Source organism: Lutra lutra, chromosome 11 (genome assembly GCF_902655055.1).
Source record: "Lutra lutra chromosome 11, mLutLut1.2, whole genome shotgun sequence".
Taxonomy (NCBI): Eukaryota; Metazoa; Chordata; class Mammalia; order Carnivora; family Mustelidae; genus Lutra; species Lutra lutra.
The window spans coordinates 65,052,391-65,076,782 of record NC_062288.1 but is presented as its reverse complement, the minus strand read 5'-3'; the positions used below and the strand labels follow the sequence as shown (position 1 = coordinate 65,076,782).

Genomic DNA, 24,392 nt, shown 5'->3' with positions numbered 1-24,392 from the left:
GCATGAACTGTCACAGGAAAGTTGTTACGTCCTACTATGGTTGAAAAAAAATTTTTTAAAGATTTTATTTACTTGAGAGAGAGCGAGTGAGTGAGAGAGAGCATGAGAGGGGAGAGGGTCAGAGAGAGAAGCAGACTCCATGATGAGTACACAGCCCTATGTGGGACTTGATCCTCGCACTCCAGGATCATGACCTGAGTCGAAGGCATTGCTTAACCAACCGTGCCACCCAGGCACCCCTGTTGAAATATTTTTAAAAAACAAACTATAAAAGATGATGTAACATTTAATTCCATTTATGTAAAAATAAGCCACACATATGAAATTACGTATATATGTATATGCATATATGTATGAATAAATACATAATAAACTAAAAAAAGTTCTGGGAAAGACCCAATTAATTGATAAGAGTTGTTATTTCTGAGAAGAGTGAATTTTTATAGTTCAAATAAGACTTTTTTCCCCTCTTGTTTAAATTTTTTGGTATGAAAATATATTAATGTAACAGGTATCAAACTGAAGTTAAAATTACATAATTATGTTAGAAAGGGAAAGAGGAAGAGAGAAAAGTCCCAACGAGTGATGGGAGGTGGGTTAGCAATTCTGGGGGATCGAGCTCTCTCCCATTTATTACACAACTGAATAACTGGGAACAAGTTTTGATAAGTATTCACCAACCTTAAACATTCAAGTTGTATTTTATTGGCCATTATCTATTTTACTTTATCTCTTACACCATCATTGTAGTAATATACAATTTCCAAATAAGAGGAGTACATAGAGTCAGAGAAACATGACGGCCTCATGGCTACAAAGTGCAAAGAGTTTTTTCATCTCAAAGATGTGTTTATCAGAGTAGATATCAACCAACAGCCTGTAAGTATGTGGTTCTCATTCCCTCAACAAGAAGGCCCACGCTGTCTTCCTGTCCTTTCTTCATCTGGTAGCAGCGGTTCTCAAGCCTCAACCCCCATGAGAGGGCCAGTAGAGAGCTGGAAATGTAGACCCAGGCACCCAGGCCCAGGGTTTCTGATACAACAGGCCTGCAAGCCTGCTGGTGATGCCACACTGTATCTCCATCTCCATCATTTTCTAGCTCTGTGACCTTGGGAAAGTCACAAAACCCCTCGGTGCTACCATTTTTTCATTTGCAAAATGGCGCTATGGTAGTACCTACCTCCCTAAGCTATGGAGACTTCATGCCTGGCTCTGAGTTAGGATTGCCTGTAGCAGGTGCTGCTATTTTGATGAAGAGGATGGTGCTCTCAGTTATGATTATTATTAGGGGGTAAGGCTCAGGAATCTACATCTAACAAGTGATTCTGCAGTCCACTGCATTTTCAGAATTACTGCTTACACTCATGATTCCGTCAGATAAGAGAAAGGACCGACAAAAAATAATACTCAAGAGAAAGTCAAAGCAGCGAGCCAGCCTTCACTACTGCTTCACCCAGTTAGCAATGCTGGATTTTACCTTCCTGCATGCTTGGCTCTTCTAGAAGCGCTGTCTCTGCTGGGAGGCCTGGTAGATCTACACCGTCTACCCATCCCACCAGGTCAGATACGTGCTGTGCTCACCTCTCCAACAGTCCTGACCACGCTGTGGCCTAGTGTGTTTGGTGAGCAGCTTTAGAATGAGCCTTAGGTGGTACCCCTGAATATAAATGCCCTTCAAAATACAGATGAATTAAGTCCATCAGCTCTCTGTTTACCATGTGTTAACTCATCCAAAACCAGAAGCTCCCTTTCTTTCCCAAGGAAAATTAATTGCATATTATTCCCTGATCCAATCAAAATTATTTGACCCTGAGACAATCTTGCCTAAACATCATTCTGCTCCAAAATACAGTATTATTGACAAAATTCTCATTAATACAATTCCTTCCTGAGTCACCCTCCATGAATCAAAAAAGTCAAAACCCACAGTGTTGTCATGGAGGATGATGTTTGGAAGAGGTCTTAGGAGAAACACAGCTACTGTCTCCGAATTTCTGCTGCACACTAAAGGTTTGTTGTTGTTATTGTTGTTCCCCCGAGTGAACAAAGAGCACAAAAGGGTTAAGGAGACATCCATCCAGATTCCTTTGGAAACCAAACCCAGAGTTGTCTGTGGGATCACACTAATGTCTTCTCTTTACCCAGGGAACGCTCCTCCTGATTCTCTCTTTCCAGTCCTTACTTCACTGTACCTGATCTTTGGTTTCAGCTGTTTGTCTTTAATCTTGCTCAAAGCTAAAATCCAAGATACAACCTCGATGCCCCAAAATGGAAAATGACCCAGTGAATGGTATTACCTTCCCACAACGGAATCATTTGTACCCATCAAGGGCCAATATTTCCAAATAAGTTGAAAAGATATTATACCCTGAGGTTAAGTGAAAAAAAAATTTTTTAATAATGCAACATAAGTTCTAAGATATCAGCTAAATAAACACTTTTACACAGGAAAAAATACAGAAAGAAATATTCCAAATATTAACAATTGTAACTTTTGGGTGGTGGGATTGTGAGCAAATTTATTTTCTGCTTTCCCACAGTTCAGACTATTTTTTAAAGTTTCTTCTATGAGCATATGTTACTATTCTGATCAGAAAAACATAAACTGGTAGCTAAGAGCAAATACAGTTGTGTCTCTTAAAATCCAAAAGACAAATACTATGTGATAAAGAAATAAAGAAAATGAAGTAGGTAACTCTAACATCAACCACCAGAGCTTGAGAAGTCTGATGCATTCATGAGTCTCTCTCACGCAGGACCACCTCAGGGCAGGTTGGGGATTTTGATCTCCCCCAAAAGGCTGACACCACTATCAGAAAGAGATCTCAGGACACTGAATTTGCTGGTCTATTCTTGGGCCCAGTTTAATTTGAAGAAGCTTATCTTCTTAAGCTCAAAAAGACACGCAGGAAACGGATGTGTCTTGGGTGACTCTTTCCCTTGGAAGATTAGGATAATCAGAGGAAACAATGATGATGCAGGAAACAGCAGGACAATCAGGAAAGACAGTGACACACTACAGCAACAGAAAGTTCCCTTCTGTACCACAGTTAATGGGCAAACAGAACCAGAAGCCTTGGGCATGTTCCCTTAACACACGACATTTCCAGTCTGTGGTGTCCAACTGGCCTCTCGCTGGCAAGGCATCCTTGCTAAGCATGGAAAGATAAAGATGACAAACAAGCAGTTTAAAAATGAAGAATGAAAAAAGGAGTTTTTTAAGATGAAACAACAGTAAGCTGGACACACATTGGCTTGCTAATGTGTTTTCGCTGGAATCACTCTATCTGACCATCTGCTTGGGAGATTGCTGACAAAGGAACATTTCAGGCCTTGCATTGATAGCTCTTGGAAGTCACATGGGTAAAACATCTGACTCCCAACTCATAGGAAGAGGGTGATAGGTAAATGGCTGATTGAGAAGGCTCTGAAAAAATATCATCCACCCTACTTGTCCCTGTCCCAAAAGGCTTCAGAAGGTATGTTTTTTATATGGTTAGGGTTAGGGTTAGGGTTAGGCCTAACCCTAACCCAAGCCTAACAAGTATTTCAAGAGCATCTACTATACTTACATTAACTGAGAAATGCTTACCCACCAGGCACTGTGCTAAGCACTTTGTAGTTGTTTTTTTTAATTTTTTTTTAAGATTTTATTTATTTATTTGTCAGAGAGAGAGAGGGAGAGAGAGCGAGCACAGGCAGACAGAATGGCAGGCAGAGGCAGAGGGAGAAGCAGGCTCCCTGCCAAGCAAGGAGCCGGACATGGGACTCGATCCCAGGACGCTGGGATCATGACCCGAGCCGAAGGCAGCCACTCAACCAACTGAGCCACCCAGGCGTCCCATGTGCTAAGCACTTTGAATGAAGACCTTCCCACTCAATTCCCTCCAACACAGTTACTATCCCCATCTCATGGGAGGGAACTGGGGGAGACAGATTCCAAGTCTGGACCTGCTCAAGGGGAAATGTGGAAATGCTCAGTGGAAACTCCTGGGCGGCCATAATAAATTACCACAAGCTTGGTGGCTTCAAACAACAGACATTTATTCCCTCATAACCCTGGAGACCAGGAACCCCAAATCAGGGTGTTGGCAGGGCCACACTTCATGTGAAGGCTCCAGGAAAGAGCCCCTCCTTGTCTTCTCCTGCATCCTGGTGACTCCAGGTGCTCCTTGGCTTGTGATGGCATAACTCTAATCTCTGTCCTTGGTTTTATTTTGCTTTTTTAGTTTTTAGTTTTTTTAACAATGACTAAAATTTGCTATAATAATCATGGTTATTAATAAGTAATTGGGCATTAATTATTGAAATGTGGATTTTATGTAATAGTGTGTTTTGAAGTGTTCACACGATCTTTGTTCAATACTGAGATTCATGGGATGTCATTAAAAATGGGCTTTAGACTGTCATCATCAAGACAGCATGGTACTGGCACAAAAACAGACACATAGATCAATGGAACAGAATAGAGAGCCCAGAAATAGACCCTCAACTCTATGGTCAACTCATCTTCGACAAAGCAGGAAAGAATGTCCAATGGAAAAAAAAAAAAAGACAGCCTCTTCAACAAATGGTGTTGGGAAAATTGGACAGCCACATGCAGAAAAATGAAATTGGATCATTTCCTTACACCACACACGAAAATAGACTCAAAATGGATGAAGGACCTCAATGTGAGAAAGGAATCCATCAAAATCCTTAGCAACCTCATCGACCTCAGTCACAGCAACGTCTTCCTAGGAACATCACCAAAGGCAAGGGAAGCAAGGGCAAAAATGAACTATTGGGATTTTATCAAGATCAAAAGCTTTTGCACAGCAAAGGAAACAGTTAACAAAACCAAAAGACAACTGACAGAATGGGAGAAGATATTTGCAAACAACATATCAGATAAAGGGCTAGTGTCCAAAAACTATAAAGAACTTAGCAAACTCAACACCCAAAGAACAAATAATCCAATCAAGAAATGGGCAGAAGACATGAACAGACATTTCTGCAAAGAAGACATCCAGATGGCCAACAGACACATGAAAAAGTGCTCCATATCACTCGGCATCAGGGAAATACAAATCAAAACCACAATGAGATATCACCTCACACCAGTCAGAATGGCTAAAATGAACAAGTCAGGAAATGACAGATGCTGGCGAGGATGCGGAGAAAGGGGAACCCTCCTACACTGTTGGTGGGAACGCAAGCTGGTGCAACCACTCTGGAAAACAGCATGGAGGTTCCTCAAAATGTTGAAAATAGAACTACCCTATGACCCAGCGATTGCACTACTGGGTATTTACCCTAAAGATACAAACATAGTGATCCGAAGGGGCACATGCACCCGAATGTTTATAGCAGCAATGTCTACAATAGCCAAACTATAGAAAGAACCTAGATGTCCATCAACAGATGAATGGATAAAGAAGATGTCGTATATATACACAATGGAATACTATGCAGCCATCAAAAGAAATGAAATCTTGCCATTTGCGACGACGTGGATGGAACTAGAGGGTATCATGCTTCGCAAAATAAGTCAATCGGAGAAAGACAACTATCATATGATCTCCCTGATATGAGGAAGTGGAGATGCAAAATGGGGGGGTTAAGGGGGTAGGAGAAGAATAAATGAAACAAGATGGGATTGGGAGGGAGACAAACCATAAGTGACTCTTAATCTCACAAAAAACTGAGGGTTGCTGGGGGGAGGGGGGTTGGGAGAATGGGGGTGGGGTTATGGACATTGGGGAGGGTATGTGCTATGGTGAGTGCTGTGAAGTGTGTAAACCTGGCGATTCACAGATCTGTACCCCTGGGTATAAAAATATATTATATGTTTATAAAAAATAAAATTTTTTTTAAAAATGGGCTTTAGAATATTATGAGACGAATAAGTCATGGAGATGAGTGGCACACACCAGGGCTAGAGTCAATGGCACTGTATGGTGTGTACTTGCATGGTGAAGTGATGGTAGCAACACTTGTGAACACAGCAGAACACAGAGTGTGGCGAACCACAGAGAACCACTGTGCTGTACACTTCAAACTAAGGTAACTTTGAGAGTCAACTATACTTCACTGAAAAATCATTTTTTTCATGGGCTTTGGTTGACCCAGTATCTGTAGAGTTCTTCTGCTGGTTCTTTAAGCCTCCCCACCCTCCCACCAAAAAAAAAAAAAAAAAAAAAAAAGTGTATACTCTTCTGGGGGATAAAAATCACCTGGTACTAGGTCAAGATCTAGTTTAGTGGTTTCCCCATCCAGACTCTTGGGAGCTTTTTTACAAAAATAGATGTCCAGCCCCCTCCCCAGAACAAATGAATCAGAGTCCCAGGGCACAGAGCCAAAGTATTTCTATCTGCCTCTCTCATAATATGTCTTCTCTGTGTGTCTGTCTCCTCTTCTTGATGTAAATACACCAGTCATATTGGATTTGGGGCCACCCTCAACCATTATGACCTGATCTTCACTAATAACACTTGCAAAGATCCTATTTCCAAATGAGGTCACGTTCTGAAGTTCCTAGTGGACTCGAACTTTGGCAAACACTCTGCACCCAGGACTGCAGGATTCTGGCGTGGCCCTGTGACTCCAGGGCCCACATCCTGAGCTGCGGTGCTCTTGAGGCCTCCAGAGGGCCCCACTCTGTTCGACAATACCCACACACATGCCAGGTGATGTAAGAGCTGCCCTGGCTCCCGTCCCCAAGGAGCTAGCAGTTTACTGAATGCACGTGAGGTGATGAAGAAGGAAAAGCACATCACCGAAGTATCTCTGGGGACTTCTGTGTGCTACAGAAACCTAGAGGGGAAGGGATGAGGGACGGCCAGGGGTCTTGAGCATCTGGACCCCTGGGGAGGAGAGACCTGAGCTGAGGCCAAGAGGCAACACCAGGAAGAGCAGGCTCAGAAGAGAGTGCACGCACTGGAGGATCATGGGAAAGTTGGGGTAAGGATATGTTCAAGAGGCTCCAAAGGCAAAGGAAGGAACTTTGATTCAATTTGGAAGGAAAGAAAAAAGTTAATAGGGGCCACAACAATAACTTCATTTGTTGTGGCTTCATTTAAAGACTCCTCTGGCAGAGGTAAGGCAGGGCGGGCGTGCAGCCTAGAAAAATGGCTGCAACTTCTAGACAGAATAAGCTATGCACCTGCGCGAACCAGCACCCATGGGTGCTGTACCCATGTTTGCAGTTTTTCTGCCACACTTCAGCAGCTTGATTGGAAAGTAAATTGAACTTGCACGTGTCCCCCATACTTTCATCCATCCGTCCGCAGAGTCCCCGTTGCTACCAACCTCCCCAAACTCACACAAACAGACATACACACTAGCTTCCCTCCAACACCCACTCGCACCCCAGCCAAGAGCTGAGTGAAGAGGAAGGTGAGAAAAAGAGAAATAAAAATGCCCAAAGCAGCAGCCAGAAGAGAAGGCGGCGGAGACATAAATCACCTTTGCACCGCTCACAGCAGGCTCCCCTCTGCTTGATGGCAAGGGCACAGTCTCTCGACAGCACGGGGCACTTCTCTCTCTTACAGGTCACTTCCTTGTTCTAGGCAGAAAAAGACAAGACACATTTCAAAGAAACTCCAAACAGAACCCCCCGTATCCTGACACATGCCTGAGGTTTTGCTAGCCTCCCTCTTCCTATCTTGCTTTCATCTTGGCAAGAAACACTCATGCAAGCGTTCTGCTCTCTCCCTGGAACAGAAATATTCATACAGAAACACAGGACTTTTGAGATTAGGGGCATGTGAGCGGGGAATGAAAATTCCCCTCTTTAGAAACCAATGCCACCTAGATAACTGAGCATACCAAGAGCAAAGCTTTCTCCCACTCTGTTCTAAGGTTTCTTTTCAGTACACACTATAGAAACGATAATATTTGTGTAAATCATATTTTGCCCATTGGGCTACCTGGGCCAGGACTACATCGTGAGAACAAAAATATTTGCACACAGCCGTCCAACAATCCTTAATAGTAGAGTGCATTAAAATGCAGCAATCTAAAGTTCCAACTCAAATAATGACAAAGTTGAGTATTGAATCAGCTCAGAAAGAGAAAAAATAATATTCCTCATGCCAAGCAGAGACACAGTCGTCAGTGTTTTATAGCCACAGGACAGCTGCATTATATTAGCACTTATGCTAATGAAGTGTGCTGAGTATTTGCATCTTCGGTTTTATCCTGAAAGGTTAGCTGTTAAAATGTCACAGAGAAGATCCAAACATGATGTATATGCCTGTTTATACACAGGCTGGATCCACGTGCACCGAACATACTATGTCACAAAACTTAATAAGATCTGAGCTTCATTAAGTTTCTTCTAGATGCTACACGCTAAGTGCTACGGCTACGGCTTTCATTCCTATTAAAATTCTGTGAGATAAGTATTATTACTATTCCCAGTTTATAGACAAGAAAACTGCTGCTCAGAGAAGGTGTAAGATCTGAGTGATCAACTCTCTTCTTTGCCCCCCTTTCTGGTGTCTGTGATAAGAAAGGGGGCACTCATGGAGCTAGCCTCATTTACCCCTACAGTCCTGTAGTCCTCATCCTAAGCTGTAAATCAAGACTCCTGTGTGGTAATTCACAAAGACCAGCACTGTCTCCCACCCCACTGGTGGGAGCTCAGATCTGATTGATCCTAAGGACCAGGCCTAGATGCTTCCCCAAGCTCTCCAGGTAATTCCACTGTGCACCCAGGGCTGAGAAACACGACTCTGCAAAGAGCATTCTCGTGCCCAGTGAGGCTGAGATGAGTTTGGGAGCTGTCCACAGTTCCTCAGTGATGGCAGACGTACCATCTGAACCCACTTGTCCCAGCTCCAAGTCCTCCCAAGTTCCTTCCCTCACCCTCTCCTTTCCTAAGGATGGTGGAGTCAAGACCACCTGCACGTCACAGGCCTTCAGTGGATTCTTGTGATTTTTCTTAAATCACAAACATAATGCACAGTATGGTCACAATTCAAATTAAAGAGGTCTGTTTTAAAAAATTAAGAGTGTCCCTCCACTACCACTAAAGTAATCATGAACAATGACCAGGTGTATATGCTGTTTGGCATTATTAATAGTGACTTCATCTGGCAAAGTACAGTTCCTGCAAGCTGTCGTTTGATACCGACGCCCCCACACCAAGACGTCTGTGAAGTGAACATGCTTTCTAAGCAGAACATCTGTCATGACGGCTCATGCAAACCTGGCTGTGGCTTCAGAGAAGGGCCACCCCCAAGTGTATCTCCTCTCTGAAGGGAAAAATCCTCAGACATGGGGAATTCGAAGCTCGAAGGGCAGACACAGTGGGTGTGAGTCACAATTCGGGGTCTGATAAATAGGAAGATACACACTTTCTTAAATATAGGAACTCTTTGCTAAATTAGAAACCTGGGAGCCAGTCAAAATCTATAACAGGATCCCAAGATTCATAATAAATAGCTTGTAACTATAGTCCAGCACAAAAGTTATTCCAACCAGATGTTTTGTAGCTTCACATCTGGAATTTTTTTGTACACACACACACCCCAAATCTAAACTTTAGCTGTAGGTTTAGTGGGGGGATTTCCCCCTTCTAATAACATTTGGAGGTTTTTTTTGTTTTGTTTTGTTTTAAATATTCTACCAAACTGCCATATCTGCTCATTTCCCTGGTGTCTGGCTGGCATGGATATGAAGCACATGCTTAGACTCCCAGACCCTCGAAGAAAGTACGAAAAACTACAGAGAATTGCTCATAGGACCCTGATTCCTCTGTCTCCTTAATTGAGTCCAGCAGCTACAGAGTAAATTTAAGCACAGGTTAATTAAGACCACTTGCTTCGCTTTCACTGATTTTGCCAAGAGACAAAAGCACTGGGCTCCAGCCAGTGGCTCTGGTGAGAAGCGGCGCACACAAAGCCATGTCTGTAGGAGTCCATCTCTACTGGCCTCCTTATCTCACTGTGAGCCAAGTGTCCTCTGCTCTGAAGCAAGGCCATGGCTCATTTGGTTCACTTTTCCACTCAAGAAACTTTTTCTGGTGCTGATTCATCCTTACCAAACACGTTCTATGTACCGGGCTCTGTGCTAAGAATTTAATGTGCATTATTTCTCTCTCTCTCTCTCTCTCTCTCTCTCTCTCACACATACACACACACACACACACACACACATATATCCACATCACCCCCATGTTACAGATGGGGAACCAAGGTTAAGATACTTGCCCACGCATCACCCAAAAGACAGATCTGGAAGTCAAAAAGAGGTCTGACTCCAAAGGCAAACGTTTAAATGATGCACTTTGCAACTTCCCAGGCACTCTGGATACACACAAGAACAAAACAATGTCCGGGCCCAGAGGCCCCAGGGGAGATTGGCGCCTCCCTTGTGGTTCTGCACGTGTGAAATGAGCTCTCTAACAGGAGCAGGATAATGCCACAGGGCTATGTCAACACCAACCATGGGAGGGTCTACAAATACCAGCTGTTTTCTCGTCATGAGGAGGGTTATGCCATTTTGGATGTTGATAGGTAGCTGTGTCTATCATACCTCTGAAAGCCAGACTGCCATCCTTGAACAAACTTGGGTTTGAAGATCCCCAAATCTAAGCAACAGTGAAGAGTGGTAGAAAAGCACTGGAGGAAAACATCAGAACATTCTAAAAAAAAAAAACAAAAAAAACAAAAAAACAGACCTAGCCAGTGTAGAAGAGTAATAAACCTTACACATTTTCCATCCTCAGTCTGTCTCCTTGTGCTTATTACTTTCTAGGGTCAGCCAGTTTGTGATTTACCTGCTGTCAAAGGTGTTTGCATTATTGCCTCCTTTCTGAAAGACCAAATATATCAAAATCCAAAACACAGCCTCTGGAGACACGTGAAATGAAGTGCCAACATGCAAAAGTAAAAGAGGGGCACAGGGAGTAAAAAAGAAAAAGTCTACATGGCTGGCAACAAAGCTCTATAAGGATGTGAGCCAAACCACAGCCTCAGCCACGGCCAAGTTCAAACCGGATTCCAGCAGCCAGCTTGCTGTGTCTGAGGTCTGCCACTAGGTGGTAGCACAGAGTTCCCTGGGCTTCGAAATTGGGACCATGAGACCTGATAGTGGCTCCCGAGCATTTTTCAGTGTCTCTTGTGGAGGGACACAACCTCTCACTGAAGGAGGCTATAGAGAAGAAAGCACATCACCACTATGCTATAGAGAAGATAGCAGATCACCACTGTGAGATTTTCCTGTCTGCTTTCCGCAACTAGAAAAACATGTTTTTGACATGTTTTTGTTCTATTTCAAGCCAATGTCTTGAAGATATTTTTTTCTAAGATTCTTCCAGGACCAATCCTATTATGAAATATGGAAAGTATTACCTGACCTTTCATTTATATTTTAAAAATAATAATAAAATAGAAATCTGGAGGGGAAAACACAGCAAATAGGATGAGACTGATCAGGGAGAAATCTCAGCTGGCAGATACTCTATTTTTAGACTATGAAACAGCATCACAGATCTTTTGAAATAAGAATAAAAACAAAAATACCTGGTGCCCTGCCTGCTGAGACTCCAGAGCCGTGTTGGGAAATTGGCAGACCCCACGAATCTCTTCCTCTAGAAGATGGCATTATTTCCCTTCAATCATTGTCTCTTATAAAAGCAAAGCCTGCCTTGGAGGCAAACAGCTGTCATTTGGCAAACTAGCAAATTCTAAGTGCCAGATCTTTTTCAGAAAATCAAGAAGGCTGCAAAGTTGTCATATTTCTTTCTGCCCAACGAAGAACACTCAGTATGTCAATGAAGTCCACAGGCCAGGTAGCATCAGAGAGGAGATGAAGGGGCTAACAGTGGCTCTCTTCCTTAAATTAGAAACCCTGTAGGCTCTCCCTTCCTCCTCCATAGATGCAAACGCCCCACTCTCACATCATCACTGTAGTCTTATTTGGGGATGGGCTTATAGATTGTGCTGCCCTCAAGAATCCCCCTTCCCAAATGCAAAAAATCCTTGGGGGTGAACCAATATTAATCCTGAATAGTCTGTTCCCTTCATCATCAGCTACTGGCAGGGGATGGATGCCCACCACGACGACTCTCAGAAGTATAGGAACTGAGCAGTGGAATTTCTAGAGCAGCCGAAAAAAAACCAGGATTTGACACCTGTGCCATACTACTCCATGCTGCTAGAGTGAGAAATCATGCCACAAGTCTCCCCTCTAGTTCAGAAACTTATACAGTGTTGGAGGAAACAAGACATCAGACGCTGGCAGGTCACACAAAAACTGCCGTGTAACTTCCGGCATCACGTGAGAATTTCACCTTGACTCAAGAGCCATTGTGGTCAGTGAGCACAGATAGGACATGGTGACCCTTAATCAGATTATTTTTATCAGTGAATTAATTTGAAGTGCACACACAATGATGTTTCACTACTTGAGATTCTCGAGACTGCTCACAGAGGAATTTGTTTTTAGGAATACAAATGTCTTGCGTCAAGCTTCCCAAGGAGGAAGGTAATCCAACATCAGCACATGTGTTCTCTGTGGAATTTCACGTCTCCCCATACGTGAAGTCGAAGAGGTCAACTATTCCTTGAAGTTCCCCCATTGTAACCCAATTCTAGCCCCAAAAGAGCCAAAGGGAACTTTACGGTGCTTTTGAACGCAGGTCACAATTTCTCCTAGGCAATATTATAAAACTTCTCATAAACAGAAGAATAATACTTCATGTTTACATAGCACTTTTCTTCTAAAGAACTCTGCAGACATTATTTCATTAATCCTCACAGGTTTCTTAAGATTTGCAGATGGGAGAATGGCACACAATAAAGTTAAGTGTCTCAGGTCCCTCAAAGAGCTAGCTAGCGGTAGACCTGGGAAAACAACCTGGTTCCCAGGCCTGGATTAAGGGGCCAGCCGGGGAGGTTAGTTGCTAAGGCACAGCATTAAAATTTATGGGTGTATCATATTAGAATTAGGTTAGCTCCTACTCCACTGTTGAGATTTTAGGAATAGATGAGTATGGAGCTGAGCTAGTCTGGAAATTTTCCAGAAAGAGGCCACCTGGGTCAGATGTGCCAGGTCTCCTGCCCTTGTTATGAGGTAACCTCTTAAAGGTGCCATACAAGAGCTGCACCGAGACTTGGGCAAACAGACCTGACTGCAGAATGTCACAGTTCCAGAATACGAAGATGCAGGCAAAGGCTGAAAGAAAAGACCCCGAAGGGGCAGGTTCCTTGCTTGTCGGTGGCTTTGATAAATGGGACATAAAATATAGTGAGTCTCTCTCTGCAACATGCAGTCAGGGGAAATCCTTTGCAAGTGAGCAGGAGCACTCATAGAGGAGACAATACAAGTTTGTACCTGCTCCAGCCTGTTTCCTTTGGACAAAATCTGTTCTTAATCTCCGAGAAAATGATCATTGCAAGGGTGGGGGGATCTGAGATAGTTCAGTGGTTGCCAGTGGCAGTATTAAATTTGATTGATGATTTATTGTTTTAATTAAGCTTTTATTTGCTTGTTCTTTATAACTGATAGCACAATTGACTTCCCCATAACTCTTGCACAGAATGAGCTGGGGAAAAAAAAAAAAGAGAGAAAGGAAAGGCAGTTTGGTCCACTACAAAGCCTTAGTATACATGATGAGGCTTTGAGCCGTATCTCTCAGCTCAATGAAAGCAGAAACAAAATGGAAAGAAAAAAAAAAAACTAACAGAACCATTTCTAAGGTGAGGAAGGGGTGTTTGATAGGGGAAATGACTTAAACTTCCCAGCCAAGAGAACTGTATCCCAACACCTCTTTTCTTCCTCAATCGAGTGAGGTCCTAAGACAGGTACAAGAAGTGAGAGGTGTCTGAGGTCAGTAGAAAAGGTGGCAGGTGTAAACGGCCGTTGCTTTTAATGTAAATTAGCATTTCCAGATCTTTCTGAACCTCCAACCTCCACCACTTTGGCAAATCCCTTCCACAGCCAGAGCAAGAGAGCTGATCCTTTGCTAAGCAAACAATGAAGTGCCATATAGTTTTCTGGGCAGTTTGATGAACAATTAAGAATAACAGCACCCAGCCTTTGCAGAAAATCTACTATTTGCCAGACTGTGCTAAACATGTTTTACATATTGTGTCCTTTTTAACCCTTGCAACAAGTCTCAGGAAGGACTAATTTACCCCTATTTTATGGATAAGAAAACTGAAGCACAGAGAATTTTAATGCTTACCCGGGTTTACACAGAGCTAGTGAGGGCAGAGATTTGAAGGTGGGACTCGTGATACCAGAGGCGGTGGTTTAACCGCTATGCTGCACGGCTTCCTTCAGAGGCTACGATGAGCCATCTCTTCCTCCTTGCTAGGACTCTAAATGTTTGCCTTTGCTAAGCACTCCCCATTTTCAGACCATTGTAAATGTTAGTGGTTTATGGTTTCATTTGGAACGCACGAGTAAAAATAGTGCATTTTTTTTTAAAGATTTTATTTATTCATTTGACAGAGAGAGATCACAAGTAGGCAGAGAGGCAGGCAGAGAGAGAGGAAGAAGCAGGCTTCTGAGCAGAGAGCCCGATGCGGGGCTCGATCCCAGGACCCTGAGACCATGACCTGAGCCGAAGGCAGCGGCTTAACCCGCTGAGCCACCCAGGCGCCCCAAAATAGTGCATTTTAAGATAGATTAAGTCTCTGGCTTAAAACTCAGAACGAGTCTGAGACTCCGAGGGCCCGGTCATTTGTAAGACAGATCAGAATCTGGATCCGAAGCCTCCAGATCCTGTTTCTTCCTGGATTTGAGCAGGAGGGTGCCTCTCCCGGGAGGCTGGCAGCCTCCAGACTCTAGACTCCCAGAGTCTAGAGGTAAAAATACCTTCAAGAACATATATTTGGAGATTTAATGTGAGAGCATCTTGCAAGGACATCACACAATTCATTGCACTACATCTGGGAGTGTTATTCTTTCTTCCTCCTGTCGAGGCTCAGCGAGCCTTTACCCCAGAGACCTGGACCCTGGCAAATGCCGCCTTCCCCGGCCCAGCTAACAGCGCAAACACTGAACAAAGCTGCTCTTGAAGCTAAGCCATTTAAAAGACTTTATGAAGCCCACTGGGGCCCCCCGATTATTTTGCAACAAGTCATATCCCATGAAGAAATTCACTTCTCTGCAACACAAAACAGAGGGAGATTAAAGAAAATGGCAGGAGGGGCAGGGGGGTGGTGGAGAAAAGAAGTAAGACCCCCTGCTGTTCTGTCTGGCCAGAATCGTGTCTTTTAGTACCCATATCCTCTACAAAGACGATGTTCTGGTGATATATGGCCCTAATACATCACTACGTGACAGTGCTCTCCTGATATCGTACCTTGAAAATATGACACGTGCCAGCTTAAGCAACGGGGGATTAATAAGGAGGCCTTTTTATATTTAACTTACCTAACATTTCAATTCTTTTTTAATGGGCTTTAGTTTGTTGGAAGGAATTGTTTGGGGTCCTATGCCGTTTAAGGATTTAGGTCTGGCTTTTTTTTTTTTTTTTTTTTTTTTTTTTTGCCTTCTCAAGGAACTCTGAGAACAAAGAAACACAGGCCATTAGAATGTCCCTGCTAGTCAAGTACAACTCTGATTTAAAACAGGACAGTGTCAAAGAGCTCCTCATTCTGTTTAATCATATTTTGAAATAGAACCAAAACATTAGAGATGGCAGAACACAAAAGAAATAACCACCAAATAAAAATAGTAGCCCAAAGAAAGTAGCACTGCCTGGTTTTTATTAGACTGTACATCGTCTAAGCACGGGGTCTGCTGGCAGCCCCGTGCTCATGGAACTGTAATGGATGGAACATGAAGCAGCCAGGGGCTTAGCACTTTGGACCCCATCACAGATGCAGCTCTGACAACTCGGGCTCCCAGAAGCAGGTTGGAAAACCAGAAGGTAGACTATGTCCCCTCCTGCCAGGGGACAGGAGCCAGATATGTGAACTGAGAAGAGTAAAGGTGGGCATCCTTTCTTTATTTAGCCCCAATTCTCAAACCTACTCCTCTCCCCTCCCCGAGCAAAAGGGAATCAAAGAGCTGGGATGTGGACGGAGCCGGCGCTCCAGAGAAAATGTCCACAGACTCCTGACCGGGGATGAGAGGGGCTGGAGTCCTGCAGAGCTGCACAGCCTCAAACACAAGCGCTCCAGCCACCTCTCCCAGCACCTTTGATTATTTTACATCGCTGTGCGCTCTTCAGCACATGAAGAATAATGAATCGCTTCTTCGACCACCCGAAAAGAAAACAGAAAGAAAAGGGGAGATAAAATTCTAGGAACATTTGCATGCATTTCTGGTGAGTTCTTTTCCTCTCCAGATGATGGAAGCCCACCTCCAACCACCAGAAAGATCTATGATGCAGAAGGCAGAAGCTGGCTTCCCGCCTTTTGGGGGACAGCATGGAGTCTGCCCAGCAGGCTGGCAGGGGTACTGGAGAGACTGAAGAGTGAAGGTGAAGGAGTTAAAAATAGTAATAAAATCGGAGCAACTTCCATCGGAAAAGTTGCAATATGACGTTTGGGAAGGATAGCTGGAGATATGACTTTGGCAGTGCCTTTTCTGGTCCCCCACTGTGTGAAAGTGGGGCTCCTGGGCTCTACAAAGCGGCTGAGAGCTCAATGAGCCCTTTTAATCGTGCACATAGATGATTCTCTGCCAAAAAGGAAGATGTCAGAAATATGGGCATGGAGTATCTTAGACCCCATTTCTGTCTGGCCCTGGTGACTGGCGGTGGCAAACCATGTCTTCCCATGGCCAGCTCTGAAAGATGTCCCCCTCGTCAGCACGTGCTGCTGCCTGCCTCACCCACCATGGGTGGGACTCACCAGGTCTTCAAACGCCCGACTCCCGTGGGTCAACAACAAGCCACCAAGCAGATTTTTTGCAGAACGGAACAGAAGCGTTTTCACAGGTTGCCCATGAAAGCCGGTGCGCTGCTGGGAGCTACAAAAATACCTTCTCTTGACAAGTAAATGGAGCTGACATCACAGGGAAGAGGCAAGGCGGAGGGGCTGCTCGCAGTCCATCTGTCATCTTGACAAAATAACTTTCTGGTCACTAGTGAGACACTTTTAAAGACATCTGCACAATTGACCCCGACCAGCAGCAATCACAGAGGCTTTCAAAGGGACCCCTGGGATGGCAGGCTTTAGAGCTGGTTCCTACTGTCCTGCCGCCAGATAACAGCAAGGCAGTGTGATGTGTCTGGTGCTGGAGAGATTCCTACTCCCTGTCATCCTCAGATCGATACTGACTATGGAGGGTGTCCGGTGAGCCCGAGAACATCAGGCGGGGGAGCAGAGGGAAGTGGGGACCCTCTAGCTGGCTGGAACGGAAAAAGCCAACCCCAGGCAGAGTTTCCACATGAAGACAATTCTGTGAGCTAGAATGGGTCTGACTCATTCACCAGGGCCATTAGCAGTGTGTTTTCTTCACCAAGGCCTTCCCAAGGGCCGGGGGCAGGTGTCAGGAGGAACTAGAGAAGCCACAGATTTATTTCATAGGTTTAGAATGCAGTTTTAATTCACTAGCTTTCATTTTCAAATTCATTAAACAATCAACAAATGCAAATGTTGCATATAATCCACGTTTGATTAAAGTGTTGTAAAGAAATGAAAGCGGCTAGCTACCCATAAAATATTACTTACATAAACTTGCTGCTAGAGGGATTTACAATATGCACCCCAGTTTTAAAAAGAAGGGGTCAATCATGGTTACTACCCTCATTTCACTGTAAAACAGCTTCTTGAAATCTTTAACATCTAAGACCAAAACGTCAACAGAAAATAAATGCCCTTCAAGAAATGTGACATCTTGGCTCTACACTTGTTTTTTTCTGTAGGTTAAACATTTGCACTGCAGAATTCAAATCTAGCTGACTAAAAATCCATGAATCTGTTTAACAAATATTGTTTGGGCCCCTGCCGCCAGCTGGGCGCTGCGCCAGGTTTTGCTGGGAACAGCAAATATGAATCAGATACATCTTCTGCCCTAGAAGAGCTTACAATCCAAGAGGGAGCGGGGCCAGAGCATAAACACGGCAAAAGCCCCTCCTGTATTGCAACATGAGGGGTGCACACTGCTCTTCCTGAGTTCAGGGGGAAAGGTCAGTGTCAACCAAACTCCACCGCCACAAACGCCCTGAGATCACCCAACTCATCTTGGTTCCTGAACAACCAAATGGGCCACGGAATGAGACTTTAAAATGTTTTATTACACAATCGTCTCACTGAAACAGAATCTGACTTACATATGTCAGCACCTCAGGATGTGACAACCCACAAAAGGAATCTCCTTCATGGAGGACATTCCAGCACATTCCAACATAGGTGCAGCCTCATGGCTCAGCATGGTGGATGGTACACCAGTTCGTTTGAACGTTTATCGTGGGGAAAAAGTTTGGGCCATGTTATCCTTGCTCTCTGAAATTCTAAGATTTAACATACATTGCTGGTCTTACATCTATAAAATGTCTTAGGTAAAGTACAAAAATACCAACACACTGAGTTTTAATTTACATTCCAAACCTGATTATGATCACGCTACCAAGTATGAGCAGTAAGAGCTTTTTTGAAAAAAATAGCTTTCTATAGGAAAAATTTTGTTTTATAATTGTTATTGCTTCTAATTATATATTCTAGTCTGACTATACCATTGTTCACTGGAAACAACTTTTCATCTTTTAATGTCTTCGTATAATTTCCCCATCATCAGACTTGATATGCAAAATCATACGAGATATGAAAAAGGCAAATCATTACAGAAAAAAGCAGAATTTGGAGTAGAAACGAAATTTCTTGATTTAATTTTGGTGGTTGGAATTAGTTAGATCTTCAAACTATGTAATAAAAAAATTAAACACAAATAGCACACACTCATTTTTCTCACTGATGAGCGCTGACTGGGCCCAGCACTGTCTCAGGCCCTGGGGATATAGCATGAACATCGGATTTGACATCCTTCCATGGCTAATATTCTAGTTGGGAGACAGAGAAGAAACCAAAATCTGCATGATAATGGGCACTGACAAGGACTGTGGAGAAAATGAAGCAGGACAAGGACACAGAATGACAATGCGTATTAGGGAGAGGGGAATCCAATCAAGACACTTTCTCTGTATATACCTTCATCTGCATGATTTTATACAGATTCGTGGCTTGAAAACCATCAATATGCTGAATGTTCCCACATTCATGCTCCCAGCTCTCTCACCCTTCAAGTGCAGACTCCTAACCGACTGTGCCCATGGATGTCCAGGAAGCATCTCTAACTGAAGATGGCCCAAACAGAGATCTCTGTCCCACCCCTCCCCCAAATCCTTCTGACCCTCTACTAAGGAAACATTTACTCTGAGACCAGAGTGAGGGGATGAGAATAGGTAATATTATTGGATAAGTGTGTAATACAAGCCCCCTTGTTGAGAGGCTACTGGGTATCATGTGTGCTGGGAGCCCAGGAGTGAGGTGGGAACATAGTGAGGGGTGGAGGGATGAACTGGAAGGGGAGGCCAGAGGCAGCATCAGGAGCCAGATCTCGGAGGGCCTTGCACAGCATGGTTATACTTCAGACTGTGTTGTGAGTTGAGATGAAAAGCCACCAGAGGGTTTTTCATAAATAACAGAAATAACTGGATATATACTTTTAAATGGTGGCTGTTAATAATATATTGTTCAGAGGCAAAATGACCATGGAGGTAGTCAGAAATTCTCAGATATATTTTCAAGGTTTTGCTGTCAAGATTTGCTAATAGATTGAACATAAGGTGTAAGAGAAAGAGGAATCAAAAACCCCGTGACTGATGGCCTGGGAAAATGGAAGTCTGCAGCTGATGTTGCTGGCTGGAAAAGACTAGATTTGGGAGAGGGGTGGGACAGAGATCTCTGTTTGGGCATTTTCAGTTGGAGGTGCTTCCTGGACATCCATGGGCACAAGTCGGATAGGAGTCTGCACTTGAAGGGTGAAAGAGCTGGGAGCATGAATGTGGGAATGTTCAGCATATGGATGGGCTTTTAAGCCATGAATCTGTATGAAATCACCTAGGGTAAGAATGTAGACAGAGAAAACGTCTTGATTGGATCTTGGGGTCCTTCAATATTTAAAGTTTGAGAAGGTATGAAAGACCCATCAAAAAAAAAGTCCAGGAAAGAGTAGCCAAATAAATAAAATTCCTATAAATCCATCATGCAAACATTGAGGGAATACTACACATGTAAGTACACATACACACACACACACACACACGCCTGTACTACATCACTGCCTGAGATTATTACATGAATGCAGTGACCACCAGAGGTCACCTTCTCAAAGCGCTGGCCACCATGCCGGATACCTAGAGACCAGGATACTTCAGGATCGACCTGTCACTGTCAGCCATTTGAGGCTCAATAGATGTTTCCTTGGCCACTGCTGGGTGCTCCTTGCCCCCAGTGCTAATCAACACCATACCTGCACCAAGCTACATCTCTGAGGAAACAGACTCAAGTTTAGGAAAATTCTGACTAGCTAGAAGAGCTGACAATGCCAGGGGAAAATTCTAGGACCAATATCCCCGACCAACAAGGCTCAGACCCACCAGAGCTTTGGTCAAAGGCTAGCTGAATATTAAGGAAGAGTGTGGGAGGGAGAGAACATGAACCCTAAGGAATAACGGAAAGAAAAGGAAGGGAGAAACCCTTTATTTTAATTTTCCTTCTCAGTTATACTAAGACCTAGAGCCAAAACCCTGAGATGAATAGAGCCCACAGTCAGAGACCCTGCTTTCAATTTCTGATCCCAGCAAATGTGGTTCAAGGCTGGGAGTGTGATCTCATCTACGGCAGGGTAACTAGGATAGAGGGATCTAGGGAAGAGGCCTGTACTCACAGGCAGGCACTGGCCAAGAAGCACAGAAGCCAACACCCCACAACCACTTCGGGGCTCACTCTGAAAGTAAGAGAGGCAGACAGGCCAGCGGGGAAGCTGGAGCTAAAGATATGTTGCAACTGCGGGATTTATACTCCTCTCTGTCCTTTCAACAAAGAATTTCCTTCCCACATACTGGAAGGCTGTTAAAGTTCCCCTGGGCATTCTCTCCACCAGGCACAATGATTATCAGCACATCATCATTAGCGGGAAATATTTACTAACCCCCCATCTGGGCATTTGGCTCTGATCTAAGCGAGCCCTTTAGCTGCTCTAGCCATCCTTTTCTTGGCCCCTTAATCCTTATCACAAATGGCCTGCCCCCTGGTCTTCCACCAGCTCATCCAACTCTGCGTGTGCCAGAGGGCTCCCCACTGGACACTGCATCCCTCACGCATCTGGCTGCCACGGTTTGTGTAGGAAGAACAACCACCCCACTGTAATTCTTTTTGTGCGTTTCATTATCAGGCCGAAACCAAGAATTAGAAACTGAAACTGAGAAAAACAAGACAGAAAACTTGAGGAGTGGTGACATCATGGAAATGCTGAGCTAATAACAGAGAAAGAAAATAACATGGTAAAAAATAATAAAGATGGAGATGATAAAGGTGAAATCCTGGAACAATGGAATGCCAGGCCAATTTAAAAAAAAAAAAAAATTTTTAAGGATTCTCATTGAAGCTATGGAAACAGTGTAGCAATGTGACCAGAATTAAGTGAAGGCAAACGCTTGACTTTATGTTCTCCCTGATCAAGGAAAGGAAGGTGTGAGCGCAAATAGAGGGGCATGAAGAGAGAGAAAAGAACTCCAGTCTCCCAGAACAGTTCTGTTCTGCATGGAAGAAGGTACCTGCTGCACAGAGAGGGTCAGCAGAAGGAAACAGCTTCTATTAGGGAGGCTTGTGAATGGAAGGGGTTGCAGCGGGGTGTCTCCAAACCCCACCTCACCTGACCTCCACTTCTTATCAACTGCCTCTTTCCTCCAGATGCTGCTGGATCCCAGCAAATCCATCCAAAAACCCTGGCTGTTTCGTCCAATTGCTACATCTCGTTGGCTCATGCTGAAGCAGCAACAAACATATGTCACATCAGCTTTCTCCTGCAGCTGCTGCCCATCACAGAAAGACCACAGAAAACAGAGCGTATCCCTGTGGGAATCCATCACATGAAAAGGCTGCCAGCAACCCAGAGCGTCAGCCTGCCTCACCCAAAGGCTCCAGTCAGGACTCTACCTAACTGGACCACAAATGACCGTTAAAAACCTAAAACCCAGGGAAGTTATTTGCTGGGTGTCTCTCACTCCCCCACCCCCCTTGCCCGGGCTGCTTTCTCAACCCTTGCGGTCAGGAAACATTCCCTCAAAGATATCTCAGCGGCGTCTACACAGGCTGGCGCAGGACTCCCGTGCTTGAATCCCAGTCCCAAACCCAGCTCACTTGCAGTGTGAGCTGCGCCTTGCTTTACTTTTCTGAGCTTTAATTATTTATTTCACCTGTGAAATAGGTTTCTTGAGAAAATCTACCTACCCTACCTCACGGTGTGGCTTTGAAGAAATTGAAATACAGGCTACCCCTAATTTATGAACACAGTATTTACTTATAAAATAGTTGTTAAGAGGTGCTATTCTCGATGATTCCAGTAGTAGTGAGAAGTCAGACACGATTCCTGCCTTGAAGAAGCTTAAAGTCCAGCAGGAGAGACGGCCATGTAAATAATCAACAAAACTTCAGGGTGGGCAGGAGTTAGGGTTATAAAAGGAGTGACCAACATAAGTCTTCGAGGAACAAATGATTAATTCCGATGGGGTGACTAGAGGAGCCCTGAGAGAGAAAGGACATGAAGAGAAAAAGTAGACTTTCAATAAATACCATCAATGTGCAAGAGAACTGTGTGAGAGTCTCCAGGAAAATAATATTCTATAAATGAGAGCTGACCTACTATTAAGTTTTGTACAAATAACAGAACTCCAATTGTCCCAAACCCCTATTTAACATGTTGCCTCATTGGGGAATTTACCTATATTTATATTTATATTTATACATCCTTCTCTTTCCACTAACCTCAGTTGGGCTGAGTTTTCCATAAATGAGCCCCCGTGTAGAGTCCCGGGAAGAGTTTATTAAAAATGGAGATTCTCTGGTCTCCACCAGACCTTGGAATCAGAGTCTCTGGAGGAGGATCCCCTAAATCTGCATTTTTAACAAGCTCCCTCCTGGTTCTTAGGTACATTACAAACTGAGAGCCCAAGGCAAAATCCTTACCACTGACCTTTCAGTGAGAGATAACACAAGCAGTCACATCGAAGTATCTGGGTGAGGACCACGAAGTGGGGGTGGCACCAGCCACGGGAACCCAATTGTCTGCTCCTTGTCACCAGTGCCCAAAACTCCGCTCACAGGGCCACACGGCTACTGGTTCAATCTCATGTTCACTTTTATTTTAGACTCTAGTGATAGAAGGTAGCTTGCAAACTAGATCCATTATCTTAATGTCATATTAAGTACATACATATTCAGAGAGTGTTTGTGTGTGTGTGTGTGTGTGTGTGTGTGTGTGTGTATAACTTGTCACAGTTAAGGAATACTGTTTGTTCTGATTAATCAAATATTCCAGCCAAGAGTTAATACCTGTGGCTTACATAAGTACATCAATTTGCAAAGACCTCTAGAGCAATATAAGATATCTGACTTCAAAACCATCTGGAACATAATTTAATTTTTTTGTTCATTTTTTTAAAAAGTGTTTTTCCAATCTCAAAGTGCCTCGGGCTGTTATTAACATAAATGTTCAGTAAATATGTGCTGAGTTTAATGATCATCAATCATTTTCCTCCTTCAGTCCTGCAACTCAGCTCCCATGTTCCCTGCCGAGCACACACTGTGTTGTGCGTTCCCTCTCATTGGTATGAAGGTAAGTGAATACTGCTTCTCTCTCCATCATCACCACCATCAGAAGGCATCTGCGGATGTGCAGAGAACCCATTAAGTCAGAGCTGAAGGTTCAGAGGTTGAGAGGTATTTGTGTTTCACTATATCACCACATTTTATGTTTTGTTTATGAACCCGATATAAATTCGCCCTTAATTTAAAGGCCCCTCTTTCAGATATATCGCAATAACCTGTCAGAGTAACTATCTCCAGTGAGAAAGCCTTAAGATGCTCAAAGTATGAATTAGGTTGAACCACAAAAATTGTTGTTTATGTAGGTCAACACCAAACATCAAAATTTTCATACACTTCAATCAAACACCAAAATCTGGGAACCGTGTATGTCTGTCTCTTGGCCAAATAGTGTGTAAATTTGTCCAAGTATATGGTTTATACAAAACAGGAAAAAAATGTGTATGTTTTTAATAAATCCCAACTATTCCCCTACATGCATACACACAAGCCCTCACAAGAACAAGGAAGCCACTGCTCTTTGGGACATGCATTCCCAGCACACCCCAGTAAGGAGAAAGAAGGGCTAGTTCATACAAAGGAAAACACCCCCAGATAATGAAACTCAAAAAAAGG

At 43.7% G+C, this 24,392-nt stretch overlaps 1 protein-coding gene across 2 annotated transcripts in view; it reads right to left on the bottom strand.

Annotated features, from left to right (window-relative positions):
• Positions 1–24,392, bottom strand: part of BMPER (BMP binding endothelial regulator) — a 251,360-nt gene that overhangs the window by 213,364 nt on the left and 13,604 nt on the right. For both annotated transcript variants that reach the window (XM_047695739.1, XM_047695740.1), the window contains exon 3: positions 7,447–7,546. In XM_047695739.1, the coding sequence (XP_047551695.1) occupies positions 7,447–7,546 (100 nt within the window). The remainder of the gene's footprint in view (positions 1–7,446; positions 7,547–24,392) is intronic.